The sequence below is a fragment of the Saimiri boliviensis genome, chromosome 2 (assembly GCF_048565385.1).
Source record: "Saimiri boliviensis isolate mSaiBol1 chromosome 2, mSaiBol1.pri, whole genome shotgun sequence".
Classification (NCBI taxonomy): Eukaryota; Metazoa; Chordata; class Mammalia; order Primates; family Cebidae; genus Saimiri; species Saimiri boliviensis.
This window is the reverse complement of record NC_133450.1, coordinates 124606644-124630876: the sequence shown is the minus strand read 5'-3', so window position 1 is coordinate 124630876 and position 24233 is coordinate 124606644. Positions and strand designations below refer to the sequence as shown.

The 24233-nt window shown below is 36.9% G+C and overlaps 1 protein-coding gene across 1 annotated transcript in view; it reads left to right on the top strand.

Moving 5' to 3' along the window:
* Window positions 1-24233, top strand: part of UNC13C (unc-13 homolog C) — a 586273-nt gene that overhangs the window by 191673 nt on the left and 370367 nt on the right. The window contains exons 4-5 of the mRNA XM_003935590.4: window positions 20892-20970; window positions 21976-21981. Of these exons, the coding sequence (XP_003935639.1) occupies window positions 20892-20970; window positions 21976-21981 (85 nt within the window). The remainder of the gene's footprint in view (window positions 1-20891; window positions 20971-21975; window positions 21982-24233) is intronic.

Here is a 24233-nt window from a genome sequence, read left to right as displayed (position 1 = left end):
GTTGTTAAATGTTAATCCCTGACACTGACATGGTTCCCAAGCCTACCATTGAGAAAACCTTTAGGAGAGTGTTGAAAGCTGCATTTAGGCTTTTTACTTCCTCAACTTACTATACCAAAAACCTAGGGCTAATTGATTGTTTATTTTTCTATAAAAAATATTTTTTGTTACAGGAAATTCAATTTGCAGTTCCCTGTCTCATCAGGATAGTTTATCATTTATGTCCCCTTCCAGTCTTCGAAAACTTTAAAAAATGGCATTAACTTTAAAAAATAATGTAAAGATGAATAACAAAGTGGTCAGCACTTCCAAAATCATGTTTCAAAGGCACAAAGGTTTGAATGTTAAGGAACAGTATGGAGCTTTAAGAGATCAAATGCACAAGAAAAGAGAAAGTAATTTAGTAGAATACAAAGTCTCTTATTGACAGTGAGGCCATTTAATCTTTAAAATATTATGGCAGTTCAAATTGGTAATTTTACCGGAGTTCATGAAGTGGAATGGAGGGGTTGAGAAAAATCATGGTGAAATTACCTCAGTCAAGACTCTCATTAAAAAGTCCATTAAGGAATCCAGGATTATTTCAACTGTCTTTGAGACCATGTCTCTGTCTCCTTTATTTGTCCTCCAATCCATCATGAAAAGCGCTGCTAGACTAGTCTTAAAATATCATTTTAATCATGTTAGTGTCATGGCTAGATAAATGCTAGTTTTGTCCAAGATGCATTGAAACTGGGATAAGCTGGAGATGGGGCAAGTAGTTATAAGAAAGTCAACAAAAAGAGTTCCAGGCATAACACAATAAAACTCACAACAAATGTACATGGTGATCTAAATATAAAGATGCAAATGAGAGAGGATGTGAGGATGAGAGAGAGCGAGTGTATTCATGAAAGAGAGTGGACAAGATTTGATATCTCTTAGATACTAGAAGTAAAGGATGGGGAAAAGACAGAACTGCAGTGACTGTGTAGCCTCGATTATTTCTGGCTTGCTGCCAATAATCTGGGTATCTTGCACAAGCATTTATTTTCTTTGTAGCTCATTTTCCACATCCTTAAGATACAAGAATGTTGGAATATATCATTTTTAGGTTGCTTCAACTCTATATCTCAGATTAGCTGTTATTTAGTATTTTAAATCTCTTTGTGTAAATGATGGCAATATACAAAACAAAGGCAAGGAAATAGCTAAAAAATTGCAGGGAAAATAATTGATTCTGAAATGGATATAATGGCTTGAAAGTACTGGCATGTTTTTGGAAACGTTTGAGAATGTTTAAAAATTGTTTAATGATGAGCAGTGTGTTCCAGGCACTCAGGAGGACAGAAGTACTCATACTCCTTCCCTCCTTCAATGGAGTCACTTCCTATATAAATTTACTAGAGAGAAAGTGAGAGAGGGAAAATAGGACACACACAGAAATAAAAGAAAACATTTTAAAATGATGGCAATTCAACTGTTAGTTCAGTATTTTATTAATACACGACCAGAATGAGCTAGATGAAAGATGTAAATAGTCTGTACCCTATTTAAGTTTCACTTTTCCCTTGCCTCACAGGCATGAACATTATTGTTCCTCTGAGGGTAATTTTATATATTTTTCATACAACCATGACCTCTGAACTGAAGCCAATTATAGCATCTTATGTTCAACCGAAGAACGAGTGCTCATGACAACACAAGAAGAACTATAACCATATGGGTCTCACTGTGAGATGGCTTGTTGGTTTCTAATGTGGTTCCCTTATAAGAAATTATCAGGTTACTTTAGAGCACCATGTGTGGTTTCCAATAAGGAAAATCATTCTGCTTTACAGCCACATTTGAGATATTTAGGAGTTGAAGGAGAGAAGATGTGAGAGTCTGGAACAATTAGTACTGAGGAGGAGCTTTATTCTTTGATTTCCATTCTGAGACACGGCTTAGAAAGATATTTGAGAGGATCAAAGTAGTGTTTTTCAGAGATTAGAGTTCATAGAAAAATAAACTTGGTGGAGTCATCTGTGAGACTCTTGTCTGATGTGAAATTAAATAACTGGGACTAGGGCTGTGGATAAGGGCAAGGTAAGGAAATAGCTCAACCAGGATGTAGCATCGCCAGGGCTAAGGTGTCAACCAAGGATCCATAGAGGAAAGAAAGTCTGGACCAAACTGAGTCAGAAGAGGAAATTAACAGAGCCAAAAATATAATAGGGGGTGCGATCACAACTCTGGCAATCTGCCCTTCTATTCTTGTAATTCTCCATGCAGATAGGTACCTACAAGTTCATGTCTGCCAGCAGCTCTTTCATTAATCTGTTCCTTAGTTTGGATGATTGTAAATACCACAGGGCAGCAGGTGGCCCAGAACACATTCAATCAGCTTTAATTTTGTTTCTGTCTACACAAGTCTCTGATCAAATACTTGATACCAGTAACACATAATCTACTTAAATGTATTATCTCCATCAGTGCTCCCAAAGATGCTTTACAGCAAGTAATTTTTTTCATTTTCTATAGGAGATAGATTTATAGAGGTTAAAAAATATTTACTTGCCTAGGAAACATCAGGCTCTTATCTTCTTCCTAGTGACTTAAGTTCTTGCTAACTAATCCTCTTTAATGTGAGGTCTGTGACTTCGGTCAGGTCCATAGGCTTCCATCTTGCTCTTTTCAGGTGTCATTTCACAGATAAAAATCTAAATTTTAAACCAGAACTATGGATTACTTAATGTTACATCCTCTAATGTCAAGGCCTATTCACTTGAACCTACACTTTTCATTCATCCTTTCTACATGCCAGAGTTAGTTCTAGGAAAGTAGAGATAAGTAAGATCATTTTATTAATTTTTAAAAATATGTATTATAATGGGGACATTCCCTGTAAACAAATAGAATGCAGTTTTATTGGGGCTATGAGAGAAGATGGAGAACAATTGTTCTCAGACATTTTTCTGCCCCAGTTCAAACAAAAAGTAGGATATCCTCCTGTCAGTAAGAAACATTTACCTTTCAATCCATGCAGGTGCTGAGAACACACTTGAGGGAAAAGAGACATATTTTTCTCCTCCTCTTCCTCCCTGCATTTCCCATTTGTTTCTACTGAGAATTCCTGAAGTTAAGGGTTACAGAGATAGGGAAGATGGTTACCTGGAGATATGGAGGAGATACTTATGGATCAGTGAGTGTGATGTTACTGTTTTATTTGAATGGTAAGTAGGTATTTGCCTCTGCTATTCAGTGAGGAAGTCAGTACCAGTAGAGAGAAAGGGGAAGCAAAAACAGAAATGTGTGGAAGAGAGTGATGCCTACCAACAATCTGCAAGGAGTTCAGGATGGTTGAAACAATGAAGTCCAAAGACTGAAGTTGGCAGAGATGAGCCAGGTGGGGCAATCCAGCCTTACTGGGATGTAAAGGGGTTTGTCCTATATCCTATAAGCAATCAGGGATATCGAACATAAGAATGATATGTTTAGATTTTGTGTTGTGGAAAAATCATTCTGTTGGCAATCCAGAAAATGGACTGGAGAAAAGCTGGGTGATTAGGTCAGAATGCAAGAAATGGAATAAGGGACTATTGTTGAGGAGCTTCAGGATGGTAAAATATGCTATTGTAACAATTCTACAACATGCATTTTTAATACATTATAACAAATTAAAATGCATCTTAATAACAGATTGTTTATCAAAAATATTGGCAGCCAAGCAAAGGTTGTAAGAGTTTCATTGCCCACTCACTTGTAAATGTAGTTAAAACTATGCTGGGAAAGAATCACATTTTGACTGTTTTGCTGGTGGCGTGGCTAAACACCTGCAATGTCTTATTGTTTCATTAAAAAAAAATAAGGATGATTAGGGGAAGGAAAGGAGTCTTGTTTGCCTCTTTTGGTGCTTTTAGCAAGATTGAGAGCTTATCAACATCAAAACCTGTAGCATAGTGGTTTGCTACTTAGGATGAATAAGACAACTATGGCATATTATTATGATGCTGTTGCTGGCTTAGAGGACAATAGAAAACATCCCACATATTGACAGTTCTGATGAAGTCTAATTCCAAAGATTTGGACTCTGAATCAGAAGTTTAAGAGATAAGTTAACAAATTATTTTGTTTATATTTTCCTTGCATGTATTGGCCAAAATTGTTGATAAATAACAAAAGTTTATGTCATACATACATTTTTTATGTCAGTTTATGAGGGACCTAAATTTAAATTCTGCTTGCTAAGAAAGCATAGAGTCATAATTTAATTACTTTTTCATGTTATGTAAAATAATGAAGAGAGATGGTGTTATAGCTTTGATGAAATATGAAATTTAAAAATTGTTAGGAATTGGTGATTAATTGTGTGTGGAAAGTGAACCATCAATTGTGCAGACAAATATTCATTCAGTGTTGACAGTAATTGAAAACAGCAGGGAGAATAACACACTCTGAATAGCTAATATTTAGCAGGTGAAAATTAAATAAAGCATATAATAGAAAAACTGAATATATATATTATATATTCATATATATATATAAATAAAGTATATATTCAGAAAAACTGAATGTGCATAAAATATATAATGTTAGGCAAAAATGCAAATAGATGATCATAGGTTTATCATCAAATAGCTAAATAAATACAAAGAGTTATTTGTAAAAGTCTAACAGAATAGAGTTGTTTTAAAGAAGAGAGATTTAGAATGACTGGTTATCTTTTACCTTGCTTTAATGTTCCATAATGCTAAAAAAGGGATTAATTGCATAGCTCTAACTAGTAATTGTCTTGGAAACACAGAAATCAGCACAAACACCATGCATTTTATCAGACCTACAGCCTTCAATTAATTCAAGAACTCCTTCAGATACAGAGTCTACAGATTTTCTGATTTCTAATAGAAAATAACTAGTCTGTGAATATTAGCCAAACAACTATCAACTGTCCTCTTGTGGAATGGCACACCATTGTCCCAAAGATTCTTCTTTGAAAAATTTGCTTGATAGTTTTTCGAGAAATTTTTTCTTTTAAATTTTAATTTTTTTTGGTACATAGTATAGGTATTCAAGAGATACGTGACATATTTTAATACAAGAATATGATATATAATAATCACATCAAGGTAAATGGCATATCCATCAACTCAAGAATGTATGCTTTCTTTGTGTTACAAATAACCCAATGATATTCTTTAGTTCTTTAAAAATGTACAATAAATTATTGTTGACTGTGGTACTATCAAATACAAGATTTTATCCATTCCATCCAGTTATATTTTTTTACCCATTAACCATTCCCCACCTCTCCTCCACCACCCCTACCCTTCCCAGCTTCTGGTAACCATCATTCTATTATCTGTCTCCATGAGTACAATTGGTTTGATTTTTAGCTGCTACAAACAAGTGAGTGTATGCAGTTTGTCTTTCTGTGCCTGGCTTATCTCACATAAAAGAATGACCTCCAATTCCATCTTTGTTGTTGCAAATGGTAAGATGTGGTTGGTTTTTATGGCTGAATAGTACTTCATTGTGTATGGGTGACATATTTTCTTTATTCATCTGATGATAGAAATTTAGGTTGCTTCCAAGTCTGGCTGTTGTGAACAGTGCTGCAATAAACATGAGAGAGCAGGTGTCTCTTCAGTATACCAAGTTCCTTTCTTTTGGGTATATACCTAGCAGTGAGATTACTGGGTCATATGGTAGTTCTATTTTCAGTTTTTGACCAGTCTCCAAACTGTTCTCCATAGTGCTTCTGCTAATTTACAATCAGTGAACAAGGATTCCCTTCTCTCCATATCCTCGCCAGCATTCATTTTGCCTGGTATTTGAACATGAGCCATTTTAATTAGGTTGAGATGATATCACGTTGTTGTTTTGATTTGCATTTCTCTAGGAAATGGTGATGTTGAGCATGTTTTCATATACCTGCTAGCTATTTGTATGTCTTCATTGAGAGATGTCTATTCAGATATTTTGTCCATTTTTAAATTGAATTATTAATTTTTTTTCTCCAGTGTTGTTTGAGCTCCCTATATATCTTCTGGTTAGATGGATAGTTTGCAAATATTTTATCACATTCTCTGGGTTGTCTTTTTACTTTTTTGATTATTTTCTTTGCTGTACAGAAGCTTTAAAGTTGATGTGATCCTGTTCATCCATTTTTGCTTTGATTGCTGGTACTTATGGGGTATTACTCAAGAAATCTTTGCCTAGTCTGGTGTCCTGGAGAGTTTCCCAAATGTTTTCTTTTAGTAATTTTATAGTCTCTCGCCTTAGGTTTAACTCTTTAATCCCTTTTGACTTGATTTCTGTATATGGTGAGGGATAGGAGTCTAGTTTTATTTTCTGTATATGGATATCTAGTTTTTCTGGCACCATTTATTGAAGAGGACTATCCATTCCCCAGTGTGTTTTTTGGCACATTTGTTGAAAATGAATTCACTGTTGATGTATGGATTTGTTTCTGGGTTCTCTATTCTGTTTCATGGGTCTATGTGTCTATTTTTGGGCCAATACCATGCTATTTTGGTTATTGTAGCTCTGTAGAATAACTGTAAGTCAGGTAAAGTGATTCCTTAAGTTTTGTTTTGTTTTGTTTTGTTTTTGCTCAGGATAGCTTTGTTTATCCTGGGTCTTATGCAGTTCCATATAAATTTTAGGACTTCTTGTTCTTTTTCTGTGAAGAAGGGCATTAGTAGTTTGACGGGAATTGTATTAAATCTGTAGGTTGCTTTGGGTAAATACTATGGGCATTTCAACAATACCTTTCCAGTCCATGAACATGGAATATTTTTCCATTTTTGGGAGGAGTGCTCTCTTCAATTCCTTGCGTGTATGTTTTGTAGTTTTCATTATAGAGATATTTCACTTATTTGGTTAATTTTTAGGGTTTTATTTTATTTATAACTGTTGTAAATGAGATTACTTTCTTGATTTTGTTTTCATAGTTTCTTGATGACATCAAAAATACTACTGATTTTTGTATTTTGATTTTGTATCCTGCAACTTTACTAAATTTGTTGATTAGTTCTGATATATTTTGGTAGAGTCTTTAAGTTTTTCCAAATATAAGATAATAACATGTGCAAACAAAGACTATTTGACTTTTCTCTTTCCAATCTGGATGCCGTTTATATCTTTCTTGTGTCTGATTACTCCAGCCAGGAATTCCAGTGCTATGTTGAATAACAATGGTGACAGTGGGCAACCTTGTGATATTGCTGATCTTAAAGGAAAGGTTTTCAGTTTTTCCCCATTTATGATAGTACTAGCTGTGTGTCTGTTGTACTTTGGCACTTTTAATGTGTTAACGTATGTATATTCCTTCTGGGGATTTGAAGGCTGTTATAATGAAGGAATTTTGAATGTCATCAAATGCTTTTTCAGTATCAATTGAAACGGTTATATGGATTTGTCCTTTATTCTGTTGATGTGATGTATCACACTAACTGATTAGGGTATGATGAACCATCCTTGTATCCCTGAGATACATCATCTTCGTTATTCTGTTGATGTGATGTATCACACTAACTGATTAGGGTATGATGAACCATCCTTGTATCCCTGAGATACATCATCTTCGGTCATGATTAATAATCTTTTCAATGTGTTGTTGAATTGTTTGCTAGTATTTTGTTAAAGATATTTGAATCAAATCAGTGTTCATCAGGGATATTGGACTGTGTTTTTACTTTCTGTTGTTGTTCATTTGTCTTTGGCTTTGGTATCAGGGTAATACTGGCTTTATATTACTAGTCTAGGAGTATTCACTTCTCCTATTTTATTTTTCAGAATAGTTAGGTTAAGACTGGTATTAGTTCTTCTTTAAATGTTTTCCAAAATTCGGCAGTGAAGTTATCAAGTCCTGGGCTTCTCTATGCTTAAAGATAGTTTATTGCAGCTTCAGTCTCACTACTATTTATCTGTTCAGGTCTTGAATCTCTTCTGGTTTAATTTTGGTAGGTTTTATATGTTAAGTAATTTATTAATTTCTTCTAGATTTTCCAATTTATTGGCAAATAGTTGCTCATATTAACCTCTAATGATCCTTTCGCTATCTGCAGTATTGGTTGTAATGTCTCTTTTTTCACCTCTGATTTTATTTGGGTCTTTTATCTCTTTTTTTTCTTATTTAGTCTGGCTAAAGGATTGTCAGCTTTGTATGTCTTTTCAAAAAAAACATCTTTTTTATTTCATTGATCTTTTGAATTATTTTCTTTGTTTAAATGTTATATATTTCTGCTCTGATCATTTTTTTTTTTAATGTGTTGGAATTTTAAAAAATTTGAGTTCTGGGATACATGTGCAGGATGTGCAGTTTTGTTACATAGGTAAATGTAAGCCATGATGGTTTGCTACACAGAACAATTCATGACCTAGATATTAAGCCCAACAGGAATAGCTATTATTCATGATGCTCTCCCTCCCTGAATCTCCCTTCTCCACAGCCACCAGGGCCCAGTATGTGTTGTTCCCTCACTGTGTCTATGTGCTCTCTTGGTTAAGCTCCAACTTATAACTGAAAACATGAGGTGTTTGTTTTTCTCTTTCTGCCTAAGTATGCTAAGGGATAATGGTTTCCTGCACCACCCATATCCCTGCAAAGAACATTATCTCATTTCTTTCTATGGCTGCATAGAATTCCATGATGTATATGTAGCACATTTTCTTTATCCAGTCTATCATTGATTGGCATTTGAGTTGATTCCAAGTCTTTGCTATTGTGAACAGTGCTGCAGTGAACATATGAGTGTATGTATCTTTATAACAGAATGATTTATATTCCGTTGGGTATGTTCTCAGTAAGAGGATTTCTAGGTTAAATGGTATTTCTGCCTCTAGATCTTTGAGGAGTCTCCATACTGTCTTCCACAATGGTTGAAATTTACATCCCCACCAACAGTGTAAAAGCATTCCTTTTTCTTCACAACTTTTCCAATATCTGTTATTTCTTGACTTTTAAACAATTGACATTCTGACTGGTGTGAGAAAGCATCTAATTGTGATTTTGGTTTGCACTTTTCTAATGATCAGTGATGTTGAGCTTTTTTTCATGTTTCTTGGACACATGAATTCTTCTTTAGAAAAGATTCTGTTAATGTCCTGTACCTACTTTTTAATGATTTTTTTGTTTGTTGTTTCTTGTAAATTTGTTTAAGTCCCTTGTAGAACTTGGATATTGGACCTTTATCAGATGGATAGATTGCAAAATTTTCTCCCATTTTGTAGGTTGTCTGTTCACTCTGACAGTAGTTTCCTTTGTTTGTAGAAACTCTTTAGTTTAATTGGATCCCATTTGTAAATTTTTGCTTTTGTTGCAATTACTTTTGCATTTTTGTGATGAAATCTTTGCCTTTGCCTATTTCCTCAATGGTATTGCCTAGATTTTCTTCTAGTATTTTTATAGTTTGGGGTTTTACATTTAAGTCCTTAATCCTTCTTGAGTTAATTTTTCTGTCATGTGTAATGAAGAAAAAGGTTCAGTTTCAATTTTCTGCCTATGGATATCCAGTTATCCCAGTGCCATTTATTGAATAAGAAATTCTTTCCTTATTGCTTTTTTTTTTTTTTTTTTGGTCAGGCTTGTTGAAGATCAGATGGTTGCAGATGTGAAGTCTTATTTCTGATTATTATTTTTTTAACTAGTACCATTCTGTTTTGGTCATTGTAGCCTTGTAGTATAGTTTGTAGTTGGCTAGCATGATGCCTTCAGCTTTGTTCTTTTTGCTTAGGATTGTCTTGGCTATTTGAGCTCTTTCTTGGTTCTATATGAATTTTAAAATAGTTTTTGCTAATTCCATGAAGAATGTCAAAGATAGTTTGATGGGAATAGAATTGACTCTATAAATTACTTTATGCTATATGCCCGTTTTTACAATATTCATTCTTTCTATCCATGAGCATGGAATGTTTTTCCATTTGTTTGTGTCTGCTCTGATTTCCTTGAGCAATGGTTTATAGCTCTCCTTGAAGAAGACCTTCACTTTCTTTTTAGCTGTATTCCTAGGTATTTTGTTCTCTTTGTAGCTAATGTGAATGAGAGTTTATTCACAATTTGGCTCTCTGTTTGTCTGTTTTTGGTGTAAATGAATGCTTGTGTTTTTTGCACATTGATTTTGCATCCTGAGGATTTGCTGAAGTTGCTTATCGGCTTAAGAAGCTTTGGGACTGAGACAATGTTTTTAGATACAGGATTATGTCATCTACCAACAAAGACAATTTGACTTCTTGTATTCCCATCTGAGTATCTTTCTTTCTTTCTCTTAGCTGATTGCCCTTGCCAGAACTTCTAATACTATGTTGAATAGGAGGGGTGAGAGAGGGGCATTCTTGTCTTGGGCCAGATTTCAAAGAATGCTTCCATCTTTTGCCTGTTCAGTATAATTTTGGCTGTGGGTTTGTCATAAATGGCTCTTATTATTTTGAGGTATATTCCTTCAATATCTAGTATATCGAGAGTTTTTAACACGAAGGGATGTGGAATTTTACCGAATGCCTTTTTAGTTCTGTTTATGTGGTAAATTACATTTATTGATTTGTCATGGATAAGGTTTTTGATGTGCTGCTGGATTCGGTTTGCCAATATTTTATTGAGGATTTTTGTATCACTGTTCATCAGGGATTTTGGCATGAAGTTTTCATTTTTTGTGATGTCTTTGCTAGGTTCTGGTATCAGAAAGACACTGGCCTTATAAAATGAGATAGGGATGAGTCCTTTCTTTTCCATTGTTTGGAGTAGTTTCAGAAAAAATGGTACCACCTCTTTTCTGTACCTTTGGTAGAATTCAGCTGTAAATCCATCTGGTCTTGGGCTTTTATTGATTTGTAGTGTCACAGGATCCTTGGGAGAGTCACTTTGCTAGCTGGAAACCTCTGTGGGCACAGTGCCTTCTGCTTGAGTATTGCTTGTGACCTCTGAGCTTGTTCCATCCTCTTGGACCAGCGTACTGTGCTTGGCTCACTCCACTGGCCTGGATCTCACAGCAGTCAAGGGCAATCCAGGTGCAGAGTGGTAAGGAGTGTGTTGGAGAGCAACCCTGAGGTTCAGCCACTGCAGACAACCAAGCTTAGGCTGGCTGCTGAGGCAGGGCAGAGAGCTCCAGGCAATAGCACACATTCTGGCTCTGTGCAAAGCTGCAGCTGGACCAGATATACTGAATGTAGCTTCCACTATAGGCACCTGTGTCTGGCCAAAGGGATCATGATGATGCCTGGAAGCATGGAGACATAAACTGCAGAACTCCTAAAAGTGTTTCAGAACCCTGGCTCAGGGAGCCCCTAGGTCTGGGATCCCGGAGGGCAGCAGCTCTTCTCTCCTTCTCATTACCCACCATGTAGTGAGCAGGGGAGGGTGGGGGACATGTTTCAGCCCTGTTTGTGTTACAACCCTTTTATTACCACCATTCAGTGGGTCCTGAGTTCTTGTCCCTTCTCCAGGAAGAATAAGGTATGCAGACAACTGGAGGGTTGGCAAGGCAGAGAAGAGTGTCGTGGAGTGGCAGAATGGTTTTCAGGAGACCCGAAGTGGGAAGCTCCTTTCTGCAGGCAGATCTTCCTGATTTCTGTTTGACTCTGGCTGAGTTTAGGGTTTGTGTTTTGAGATGGAGTCTCACTCAGTCACCTGGCTGGAGTGCAGTTGCATAATCTCAGCTTACTGCAATCTCTGCCTCCTGGATTCAAGTGAGTCTTCTGCTTCAGCCTCCCAAGTAGCTGGGACTACAGGGATGCACCACCACACTCAGCTAATTTTTGTATTTTTTTAGTAGAGTCTGGGTTTCACCATGTTGGCCAGGATGGTCTCAATCTCTTGACCATGTGATCAACCCACCTCAGCCTCCCAAAGTGCTGGGATTACAGGCATGAACCACAGCACTCAGTGGAGTTCAGGCTTTTTATGGGCTCAGAAGGGAGGAAGTGTGTGCCGATCGGTCCATAGGTGGCCAAAAGCAGGCCAAGAAAAAGCACTCTGTGTTCTCACTCCAGACTACGGACTCCACCCAGAACTGGCAGCCCAGCCTCCCTACTCCATGCCATCCCTTGCTTGAAGGTGGTGTTTCACCACAGATCCACCCCTTTCCACCCCGGAGCCTGCCTGCTCCCATCAACATGCCATTCCTGGCATGCAGGCTGCTTGTGCTGCCAACCCATGCTGAGCCACCCTTAGCATCTCCTCCCTTCCTCCCTGAGCTCTTTGGTGCCTAAATCTTCTGAAGGGGACCAAGGGGGTAGGGGGGCTGGTGTGTAAGTTTTGTTCTGAGTGTGCACACATTGACCAAGTCACAACAGTGTTCCAGACTTGGCTTCAGCTTTGCTCCAAAAGTGGCCTTGAGTGAGAACTTTTGGTGCTTTTTCCAGGCGCCAGGAGTGGAGAGAGGGCAGAGAATGGGATCAGGCACTTCCAAGCTGTGGAGACAGGGGGTCTTCCTGGGACCCTGAGAGCACAGGGATGCCCAGGTTCAGAGCCATGGCTAGGTGATTACAACTGTGCTCAGACTACCACTGGTAATGTGCTGGGTCAGTCATGAAGCCAGTACAGTACTGGGTCTTGCCCAAGGCCTGTCAACCACTGACTGGCTGCCACCTATGTTCACTTAAGTCCCTGAGGCTCCACAATAAGCAGGAGGTGGCAAGGCCAGCCAGGCTTGTGTCCTTCCCTTCAGGATAGTGAGTTCCCCCTCATCGCTGGTGGGTCCAGAGATGCCATCCAGGAGCCGGGGCCTGAACTCAGAAACTATAAATCTACCTGGTGCTTTGTTTTCCTGTAGCTGAGCTGGCATCTCAACCATGTGACAAAATCTTTTCATCACCTTTCCACAAGAAGACATGTTTCTCCCCGTGGCTGCCACTGCCCCAGGCTTATAGTACGTACTGCCTGCCTGCAGTCAATGTGCATTCAAGGACCAAGGGCTCTTTTGTCAGCTTGTGGTGAATGCTGCCAAGCTTCGAGCTCTTTTTTCAAAAACAATATTTACCCATCTGGTCCAGGGAAGGTCCAGAAATGCTGTCCAAATGGCAAGGCATGGAATCAGGAACCCTAAGAACTCTGGGTGCTGTACCCCACTGTGGCCAAACTGATACCTAAGCTGCAAGACAAAATCCTTCATTCTTTCCTATTTCTCAAGCAGAATGGGTCTCTCCCCATTGCCATCATGACTGGGAAAATCCTGGGTTACAACAAAGCCAGCATGTCTCCAGGTCTCACCCCAGGTTCATGGCGAGTACCACCTGGCTACAGCTCCTGATTATTCAGGTACCTAAGGTGTTTTAGTGGGCATGTAATGAATCCTGCCAGGACTAGATTCTTCCCTTTAGGGTAGAAGGTTCCCTTTCTGTTCTAGGGTGTATCTAGAATTATTGTCTAAGAGCCATGGCCTGGAATGGAAGTCTCAGGACTCTGTCTGATTGCCTATTCTACTGTGGCTGTGCTGAGGTCCAAGTGGCAAGATAAAGTCCTCCTCATCTGCTTTCTCCTGTCCTCAAGCAGAGGGAAAGTGTCTATCACCGAGCTGTGAGCTGTGCTGCCTGGGGTTGGGGAATGGGTGGTGCAAGCTGTCCCTTAGCCACTGTAGATGGTGTATCTCTAGGGCATTTGCCCAAGTCCACTGGCTCTAAGCACAGCATAGCACCAGATTTGCAGTCCTTGTATCTAGACTACCTTCAAGTGTATTTAGGACCCCAGAGTATTGTAGCTTACAGTGGTGAGGCTTGCCGGAACTCAGGATCTAACTGCTGGGATAAGCTAGTCACCACTTGCTAGGGCTGGTGTAAATGCTCCTTCTGTGGGCCCTGGCTGAATTCTGCCTGCTGTTGCCTTCTGCTATGACAGGGCTGCATTGTGTTCCAATGTTCCAGTACAGAGTCCCACAGCTGCTGCACTCTCTCTCTCCCAAGCACTCACATTCTTTTTCCATGCCATGTGGTCACTGCCAAAGGATAGGAGAGGGATGGCATCAGTAATTCTACGCTGTCATTCCTGCCCTTTTCAGTGCCTTTGTTAGTGATATGAGTCAAAACCAAGTATTATGATTGCTCACTTGGTTTTTGGTTCTTATGAAGGTGCTTTTGTTGTGTGAATGTTTGTTCGATTTTGTGTTTCTGTGGGGAGAATGGTTGCAAGAGGCTTCTATTCAGCCACGTTGCTCTATGTCCTTGAATGCTGATAATAGTCTTTTTTTAAAAATCACCTTAATATTTGTTTATTATTATTTTAAATTGATTGGAATAGTTGTACATATTTATCATGTGCAACATTATGTTTCAAAGCATATTTACATTGTGACATGATGAAAAGTAGCTGATTAATATATGTGTTACCTCATATAGTTATACTTGTGAGTACACTTAACTTCCATTTTCTTAGCATTTTTCCAGAATACAGTATATTGTTATGAACTATAGTCACCCTGTTTACAATAGATCTCTTAAACGTACTCCTCCTATGTAACAAATTTTCTGTATCTTTTAACCTCCCCTTCTCTGCCATTCACCCCTTGTAACCACCATTCTACTCCCTGGTTCTGGAATCAACTTTTGTAGCTTGTGCATGTGATTGAGATCACGTGTTATTTGTGTTTCTGTGGCTGGCTTATTTCAGTTAACGTAATGTCTTGTAGGTTCATCCATTGTCACAAATGGGAGGATTTTCTTTACTTTTTTTTTTTTTTTAAGACTGAATAGTAATCTGTTGTGTGTGTGTGTGTGTGTGTGTGTGTGTATGTATGTATGTGTATATATACGTATATATAATATATATATATGTGTATATATATTACATTTTCTTTATCCGTTAATCCACTGATAGGTTGGTTTCATATTCTGGCTATTGTGAATAATACAGCTCTAAATATAGGAGTAAAGATATTTTTTCAACATACTGATTTCATTTTATTTGCATATACACCCGTTGGTAGGAGTAATGAATTACATGGTAGTTCTGTTTTTAAGTTCTTTGAGGAATCTACACATTGTTTTCCATAATGGCTGTATTAATTTACATTCCCACCAACAATGTGCAAGGTTCTTCTCCATGTCATCACCAATACTTGTTATCTTTTGTTATTTTGATGATAACCCTTCTATCACTTATGATGTGATATTTCATTATAGTTTAAATTTGCAATTCACTGATAATTAGTAGTAGTATGCAATTTTTATATCCTGTTTTATAGTTTTCATGTGATATTTTCCTGGTGTCTTTGCAAATTTCTTTTGCAATCTGTATACTGTCAATATGTTATCAGTCAATTTGGAGTGAAAATAATAATCTCTGCTTAATTAGTAAAATCAGCTTTTATTTTCTTTATCTGAATATGAAGTGTCTTAAAATTACAGAAGATATGAAATTTGTATACTCTATATTGCATTTATTTTATAACCAGTCAATTAACTGGACCTGAGTCAAGGTACAAAGCAATATAATGTAGATCTCAGATTTCACTAAAGTCAGTAACCTCATTTTAATATCATATGGAAAGAACTGAGAAACAAAAGAGAAATACTGAAAATATTTAAACTATGTTAGTTTAGAGTGTAAATTTTAAAGGTCTCACTACAAAAAGTGAGCTAAGTATGTTAATGAGCTTGATTTCATCAGCCTGCATTGCAAACTTATATCAGAACATCACATTATACCCCACAGACATGTTAATTAAAATAATGTTAATAAAAACTTTGTAATAGAGCAGATGTTGAATTAGAACATGCTAGATCTAAAATAATATCCATTTTGTATACTTTAAAAGAATATCAATTTTGTCAAATTTATATGACCATTAACTTTCCAAATATTTCTATTGATGTCCTTACCTTTTTATCTCATCTGTAATGCCTGTGTCTAAAATGTCTTTTTTTCCTAAAAAGAACACTTTTGCTGAGAGGTCATTTGGGGAAGACTGGGGCTATTTTATAGAGTGAAACAGCATTGTGATCTGAAGATAATACTCTCCCTGAAACAAATTGAAAAAGTTTCCAAATGATGTCAACATCCCTGGATCAACTGCTACACGTGTCTTATTTCTTCTTAGCAAAATACCTATGTATTATTAAGAACATTAAGTTTGGGGTAAAATGATCCTTCACTGGAAATCAATGTCTGTAATATATTAGTTTCATTAAATATAAAATATTAATTGTAGACCTCAGTTCACATTAGTGTTATAGGATATCCCAGTCAGATAAGCAGTGGAGCATGGTGAACCATAAACTGTGGGCTCAAGTCTTGACACTGCCATTTCTGATCTAAATAGTGACCTTGGTTATGATTTTGAAGGATTCTGTGTCTCCATTTCCTTTTTTATAAAATGAGAGAAATAATTGTACCTATACCTCATATGAAGTTAACATAAATAAAGGGCTTAGAATAATAAGCACTCTGTAAATGTTGGGTATAAATGTTAGCATTACATCTGTCACCTAACAAGCACCACAAAAATATTTGTTACCCTTAGAAAGTTTTCTGTATATGGTCGGTGACATCTTAAAACAGCTATACCAAAAAGGGCTGAAATGAAACTGTGTCTTTTCTTATCAGACCTTACCTTCAGAGTTACTTGTCTGCTGTGGTCTGTTCTGACAACTTCATCTGACTTCTTCTTCATCAAGCCTAGATAGTTCCTTCCAGATTTTAACTATTATACATGAACTTAAAATCTTGTCTAAAAAGTAAATGATTTATTTATATGTGAAAATTTCCACTGTTTACTGATTTTTGTTAGTTAATCTCTGCAAGATCCCTCCTGGTTAGGAAGCATCCCCATAAATATTATGATAATAGTTTACATTCAGGTAGACCTTCTTCATATTTATCAAGTGCTTCTCTGTTCATGAGGTGAGGTCAGTAAGGTGGACTTTTTTTAAAGTTATGGTTTGCAATAAAATTTTCTATTATTACTTGATGGATAGGCTTATCAAAGCTTCTTGTAGTAATGATGAAAATATATAAGTGTAAGAAAACATAACCTGAGAAGGCTATGCTTTGAGGCTGAGAAGGTTAAGAAATGTTTTTACTGTATTTTCCCAAATTATAAAATGTAAGTTCAGTAAAATTCAATGACAAACTCAAAAGAGGCAGAGATGAATTTTGGATACACATCTTCTCATTTGGGCTTTTTATCCTGCAATGCTCATATTTGTCCCAGGTCATTGGATATCTCTGCTCTGATGAGACAAGCATAGGAGTGAAGTGTCAGGCCCAATAATACACATGTTTATAACTGATTCCCAAATTTGTGGGTAAGTAGGGTTTGTTCAAGATTCTGGGTATACTCTGAAAATTTGATTTAAATTCAATGGAAAGAAAACCATACAAGAAATAATGATTACTGATAAAAAGAAAATACACAATTCATTTATATAACACTTGGCAATTTTGTAAATCACTTTCTCAGTCATCATTTGAATTGAATGTGTTTCTTTACATCGTTATGAAAGTTGCAGTATTTAGAAGTCAAAACATTTCAAAATACTTGAAGGTTTACAGTTAACATAATTAATAGGTACTGCAGTGGGAAAATACTTATTCATGCCCATTTTAGTTCATCGTTGATACCGTTCACAGAGGGGAGAAAGAAGAAACTGCTGGAATGACAGCCTAGCATTGGAGCACATGAAACTGGAAGGATCCTTCTGGACACCCATTCACTTAGCCTTTTTCCATGTATTTGATTTTTGAATGTGGAAGGGTCAAGCATGAATTGACATGCAGAGAGAAGGAATTTGGAAAGATTTTATGAGGGAAGCAAGAAGTTACTGTTGGAGTACTTGGTGTGTATTCTGAATATGAGGCTTAAGAAGAAAGTTTATCATTATTTTCCCTTTTCTGCTCTGCAGTTTCTTGACATTTAGAAGATTATGGCACCTAGATTTTCTTCTAGGGTTTTATGGTGTTAGGTCTGATGTTTAAGTCTTTAATACATCTGGAGTTAATTTTGGTGTAAGGTGTCAGGAAGGGGTCCTGTTTCTGCTTTCTGCACATGGCTAGACAGTTTTCCCAACACCATTTATTAAACAGGGAGTCCTTTCCCCATTGCTTGTTTTTGTCAGGTTTGTCGAAGATCGGATGGTTGTAGATACGTTGTATTTCCTCTGAGGCCTCTGTTCTGTACAGTGTGGTGATTCCTCAATGACCTAAAAACAGAAATCCCATTTGACCCAGCAATCCCATTACTGGGTATATATCCAAAGGATTATAAATCATTCTATAAGGACACATGCACACGAATGTTCATTGCAGCACTGTTTACAATAGCAAAGACCTGGAACCAACCCAAACGCCCATCAATGATAGACTGGATAGGGAAAATGTGGTACATATACACCATGGAATATTATGCAGCCATCAAAAACGATGAGTTCGTGTCCTTTGTAGGGACATGGATGAACCTGGAAACCATCATTCTCAGCAAACTGACACAAGAGCAGAAAATCAAACACTGCATGTTCTCACTCATAGGCGGGTGTTGAACAATGAGAACACATGGACACAGGGAGGGGAGCACTACACACTGGGGTCCATTGAGGGGAAATGGGGAGGTACGGGGGTGTGGGGAGGTGGGAAGAGATAGCATGGGGAGAAATGACAGATACAGGTGAGGGGACGGAAGGCAGCAAACCACACTGTCATGTGTGTACCTAGGCAATAATCTTGCATGTTCTTCACATGTACCCCAAAACCTAAAATGCAATAAAAAAAAAGATTATGTCACCAGTAATTATTTCTTGTGATTCACATTCTCAAACTTTGACTCACTGTGACCATCACAGCCTTTTCCATAGAAAGTACCAATTGACATTATTCTGGTCAATAAGGGAAACCATAATAGCTTATTTATCATAGAATTAATGGAGAAAAGGATCTTAAATTCACCTTTCTCCCTGAACACATTCTCTTTTGTTCTTTTCTTCTCTCTTTTCTTTCATCTGTTTGACCTCTGCTTCACACTCATTTTTTATGATCAAAATTAAGGGTGACTTTTAGTTGACATGCATGACTCTGAAAATAATTTGTTCAACCTTGACATCTTTCTTACACATTTGCAGTGGTTTTAATATTTCAAACTTACCGAATTTGATAATCACTTCCAAACATATATTATGGCATAATTACTATGTATTTATTAATTCATTTTATCTTTATTACTACTTTGTTTTTATTTCTTTTGACATGAATTGTATGACACATTTAGTGACTTGTTCAGGACTACCATGTTAGTGGTAGTGGATGCCTGAAGAAGTGTTGGAGTTAGGATCATGACTACTGAGAAAAATCCAATATGACTAAATTTACTTATATTAAGCTAAGCAGCAACATCTTAGAGGCCATCTCTTTGCTGTTGGAAAACGACTATAAACTGCTTTTAATCTATAATTGGCCTTTTTAGACCCTTGCAGTGACAGAGATGCCCAGCTAGCACCCAAGGACATGAACTGTGTTGTTCATGGTGAATAAGCTGATCCTGGGCAGGAGATCAGCAAGGGGGTTTGCAGTTCAAGTAAGCATAAGGCGAAGCTATTATCAGTAATGGTAGCATCTTGTTGGTTGTATAAGATGACTGGATTTAATGCAATAAAAAGTCAAATTCAATGTATCAAACTTATTCTAGCGAAGCAAAGATTAATACCTCTTGGAAAATTATTTTAATTGTAAAATGATACAAGTTTATGAAAAAAAATTGAATACTACCAGCGTTATAACAGTGAGTTTTCTCTTCCTCTCACCCTGTCTCACTCCACAGAGGTAACTACATTTATCAATTTCATGATTATTATTCTAGATATTTTCAGTGTTTTCATATACATGCCCATGCACATGCACATGTACACACACACACACACACACACACACACAGGAGTGTACCAAACTTACTGATATGTAAACTTGCTTTTTTACTTAACATCTTATGAGTATTTTTTATGTGTGCATACATATATTTACCTATTTCACTTTAATTATACTTCCCATTGATTCATTTAATCAATATACTATTTTTGTTTCTTTTCTGGGGAACAGAGTCTCGCATTGTCACTGGTGGTCTGGAGTGCAGTGGCATGATGTTGGCTCACTGCAACAGCTGCCTCCTGTGTTCAAGTGATTATCCTGCCTCAGCCTCCCAAGTAGCTGGGATTACAGGCACCCACCACCATGCCCAGTTAATTTCTTATATTTTTAGTAGAGACAGAGTTTCACTGTGTTGGCCGGGCTGGTCTGAAATGCCTGACTTGTGATCCACCAGCCGCAGGCTTCCCAAAGTGCTGGGATTATAGGCGTGAGCCACCACGCCTGGCCTAATCAATATACTACTGATGGACATGTAAATAACTTAGCTTTTCTTGCTGTTATTTTTTTTTAAAAAGCAATGAACATCCCCCTAGAACTACTTATTTTAATTCTGTGCATTTACCTGTAGGATGAATTCAGATAACCAGAACTTCTGGTATAAGGATAATTACTAATATTTTTAAATGGCTCCTTGAGACATTATTCTCAAGTTTAATTTGTAATGTGGAAGCACGTAACAATTGACATTTTTATAATAAAGTTAATTTCTTTAGCACCACAACCAGACCAAACCTGCACCAAAATTGGTTTGGTTCTGCCTTCTCCTGGAGGTATGAAGTTCCATGGATCTTACATTTTGATTCTTCTCTCTGTGATACTAACAGAAAACAGTGTGTCCAACCAGGCCTTGTCTATCTTAAAATTTCAACTATCCAAGAAGGTGTGTGGTGGGCAGTTGTGGTAGCTAGAGTCTTTTTTCCTCGCTCAACAAAGTCCTAGAGTCCTGTATCTTTGCAGCTTTGTGAATTCTTTGAAACCTGTGGTATTCATGTCATTTTTTTTCACAGACTTTATACCATGGACAGTGGATATTTTTCTTATAAGAAGTTATTTTACTCATTGGAATCAGTGGTTTTATTTTCTCTTTCAGGGCTGGAGGTGGACTTTATGGTATTGACAGCATGCCAGATCTCCGCAGGAAAAAAACTTTGCCTATTGTCCGAGATGTGGTAAGTTACAACTGCTTAATTCTCTTTGACTGCATGTGTGATTTTTTTCATTTACTAAAATGTAATGTCCTTCTCATTTACTGCCTAGCCTGTAAATATTTCATAGACTACAAGTATATGAGGCCAGATGCTACCTGCTGTTAGATTTATTATTATTTCTTTAAAATCTATTAAATGGAGAAAATAACTCAAAGCTTTTGATAGCTTTTGATATAAGTGGAAATTACAATTAAATTAATACGACCCTATGACTGGAGCAAAAAGAAATCACACAGCATGCCAAGCCAGCAAATAGACTTTGATGTGTTCAGTGTTATGAAAGACCAGAAGTTTAATTCACAAACTTGAGGCTTTATTTAAGCTTCTTCACCTTAACTCAGTGGACCTGAAATCTTTATAAAGAAAGCAGATAACATTAATCAATGCTTTATTTTATTATGTTAAAGTCACTTCTAGCTAAATTAATAAACTCTTCTACCTAAAGAAAAGCAAAGTTTTCACATCACTAACATCGTTATTACTTCTGATCATGACTCTGAATAAATCTGTTTCCTATATTGAAATATGCTGGAACCACCTTGAGAAATGTGAATAACTGACCATAGCCTGCATTAGGTTGTAAAAAAAAAAAATCAGCATTAAAAAATGTCTCTTCTACCATCTAAAATGTTTTCACATTTTATAGGCATATTCTTAATTTTCTCTCATAAAAAAGTAAATTTTCTGTTGGCAACAATGTACACAATTTTTTATGCAGTAATTTTTAATTTTGCTAAGAAACCCTTCATCTGAATGCCACCACTTTAGTTTTAAAATATGATCCTGACTGAAAAGACTTTATACTGCAAAATATAATGTGTCAGTACATTTAGCTCATATTTCTGTTGTTACTGTGTGGAAACAATTGTAAACTGTTAAGCTAATTTAACATTGTTATGCTCTTTTCCTACTTTTCATGTATCTAATTATTTACTCTTTGTTTCCTCTCCCTTCTGGAATCTTCAGGCCATGGTAAGTACTTTTCTATTTATTAAATTAATATTTTCCAGTCTTTTCAAACATACCCTGCACTTACTCATGAGATAAAAGAGGGCAAGATAGAGAAATAAAAAGACAGACATACAAGAATAAGAAGTTTGTGTTTGGCAAGAATTTCACATCTGGTTCAGTTCTGAAAGAGAAAATTATGTATACAGCTGGTGCAAACACAGACCAAAATAGGATACAAATGTAATTTTAGGTAATATATTTGTCAGAGATGAAAGATTTTCTTGGGTAAACTCTTGGAGGTAAGTCAAGATAAATGTGAAGATGAGTGGAGAGTGGAATTCTTAGGTGTATGCTGAATTTTATTTGCGTTAAGGACTTGGTAATTCTGAGGAGATATGTTTAGGACCAGATGTGTCTAGGGACGATCAAGAATGCCTTATTCCACAGTGACTTTCCTTTGCTCCTAATGGGACAGTTTTAATATTCTCATATGGAACTTCTGGTTTCCAAAGTTCTCTGTAGCACTGCTGAGTTTCTTACATTTAATTTATTTTGGGTAGGAGTATGTAGTAGTGGTTATAGTTTTATTATATAGGTGCAGAAACTAAAGGGACTTGACTCTTATTTAAGATCACCCATGTTACCAGCCTAAAGTTAAGAAAACCAATCAGGATATGACAATTCTCAGTTAATTAAATGGACAGTTAGAAAAAATATCTTGAATAGATAAGAAAGAATATTCTAGGGAACTATGAACAACTCAAGAACATCTAATACTAATTATGCTTCAAGGCCGTCACCGAAGTCCGGCTGGCTCGCTCTCAATGGTCATGTTTTCTGAAGGAATGTATCACAACCACCTTGGGGAATAACTAAGTTTGGGAAGCCTCTTGCTAGCATGAAGTGGTTAAAGGGCTGGTCATCTTGAAGCTGGTCATCTTGCCTTTCTGGGCCTCAGTTTCATCATCTACAAAATACAGGTGTTGGGTTTGATAAGTTGCAGGACATTTCCAGTTTTTCATTTCTAGGTAAATTACCTCATTTAATTGTCATTCACACACACACACACACACACACACACACACACACACACACTTTAAGTTCTGGAGTACATGAGCAGATCTGGCAGGATTGTCACGTAGGTATATACATACCATGGTGCTTTGCTGCCTCCATCCCCCATCACCTACATTAGGTATTTCTCTTGATTTTATCTCTCCCCAATCTCCCCAACCCCTGCTATTCCTCCCCTGGCTTCCCACCCCCCAACAGACTCCAGTGTGTGATATTCCCCGCCCTGTGTCCATGTATTCTCATTATTCAACACCCATTTATGAATGAGAACATGCAGCGCTTGGTTTTCTCTTCTTGTATAAGTTTTCTGAGAATGATGGTTTCCATCTTCATCCATGTCTCTGCAAAGGACATGAACTCATCCTTTTATACGGCTGCATAGTAATCCATGACGTATATGTGCCACGTTTTCTTTATCCAGTCTATCATTAATGGGCATTTGGGTTGGCTCCAAGTCTTTGCTATTGTAAACAGTGCCACAATGAACATACGCATGCATGTGTCTTTAAATGATTTATAATCCTTTGGGTATATACGCAGTAATGGGATTGCTGGGTCAGGTAGTATTTCTATTTCTAGATCCTTGAGGAATCACCACACTGTCTTCCACAATGGTTGAACTGATTTACACTCCCACCAACATTGTAAAAGCATTCCTATTTCTCCACATCCTCTCCAGCATCAGTTGTCTCCAGATTATTTTAATGATCGCCAGTCTAATTGGTGTGACGGTATCTCATCGTGATTTTGATTTGCATTTCTCTAATGACCAGTGATGATCATTTTTTCATCTATTTGTTGACTGCAGAAATGTCTTCTTTTGAAAAGTGTTCATATCCTTTGCCCCCTTTTCACTGGGGTTGTTTTTGTCTTGTAAATTTGTTAAAGGTCTTTCTAGATTCTGGATATTAGCCCTTTGTCAGATGGGTAGGTTGCAGAAATTTTTTTCCATTCTGTAGGCTGCTGGTTCACTCTAATGATTGTTTCTTTTGCTGTGTAGAAGCTCTTAAGTTTAATTAGATACCATTTGTCTAAACTGGCTTTTATTGCCATTGCTTATGGTGTTTTAGTCATGAAATCCTTGCCTATGCCTATGTCCTGAATGGTATTGCCTATGTTTTCTTCCAGGGTTTTTATGGTGTTAGGTCTTATGTTTAAATCTTTAGTCTATTTGAAGTTAATTTTTGTATAAGGTGTAA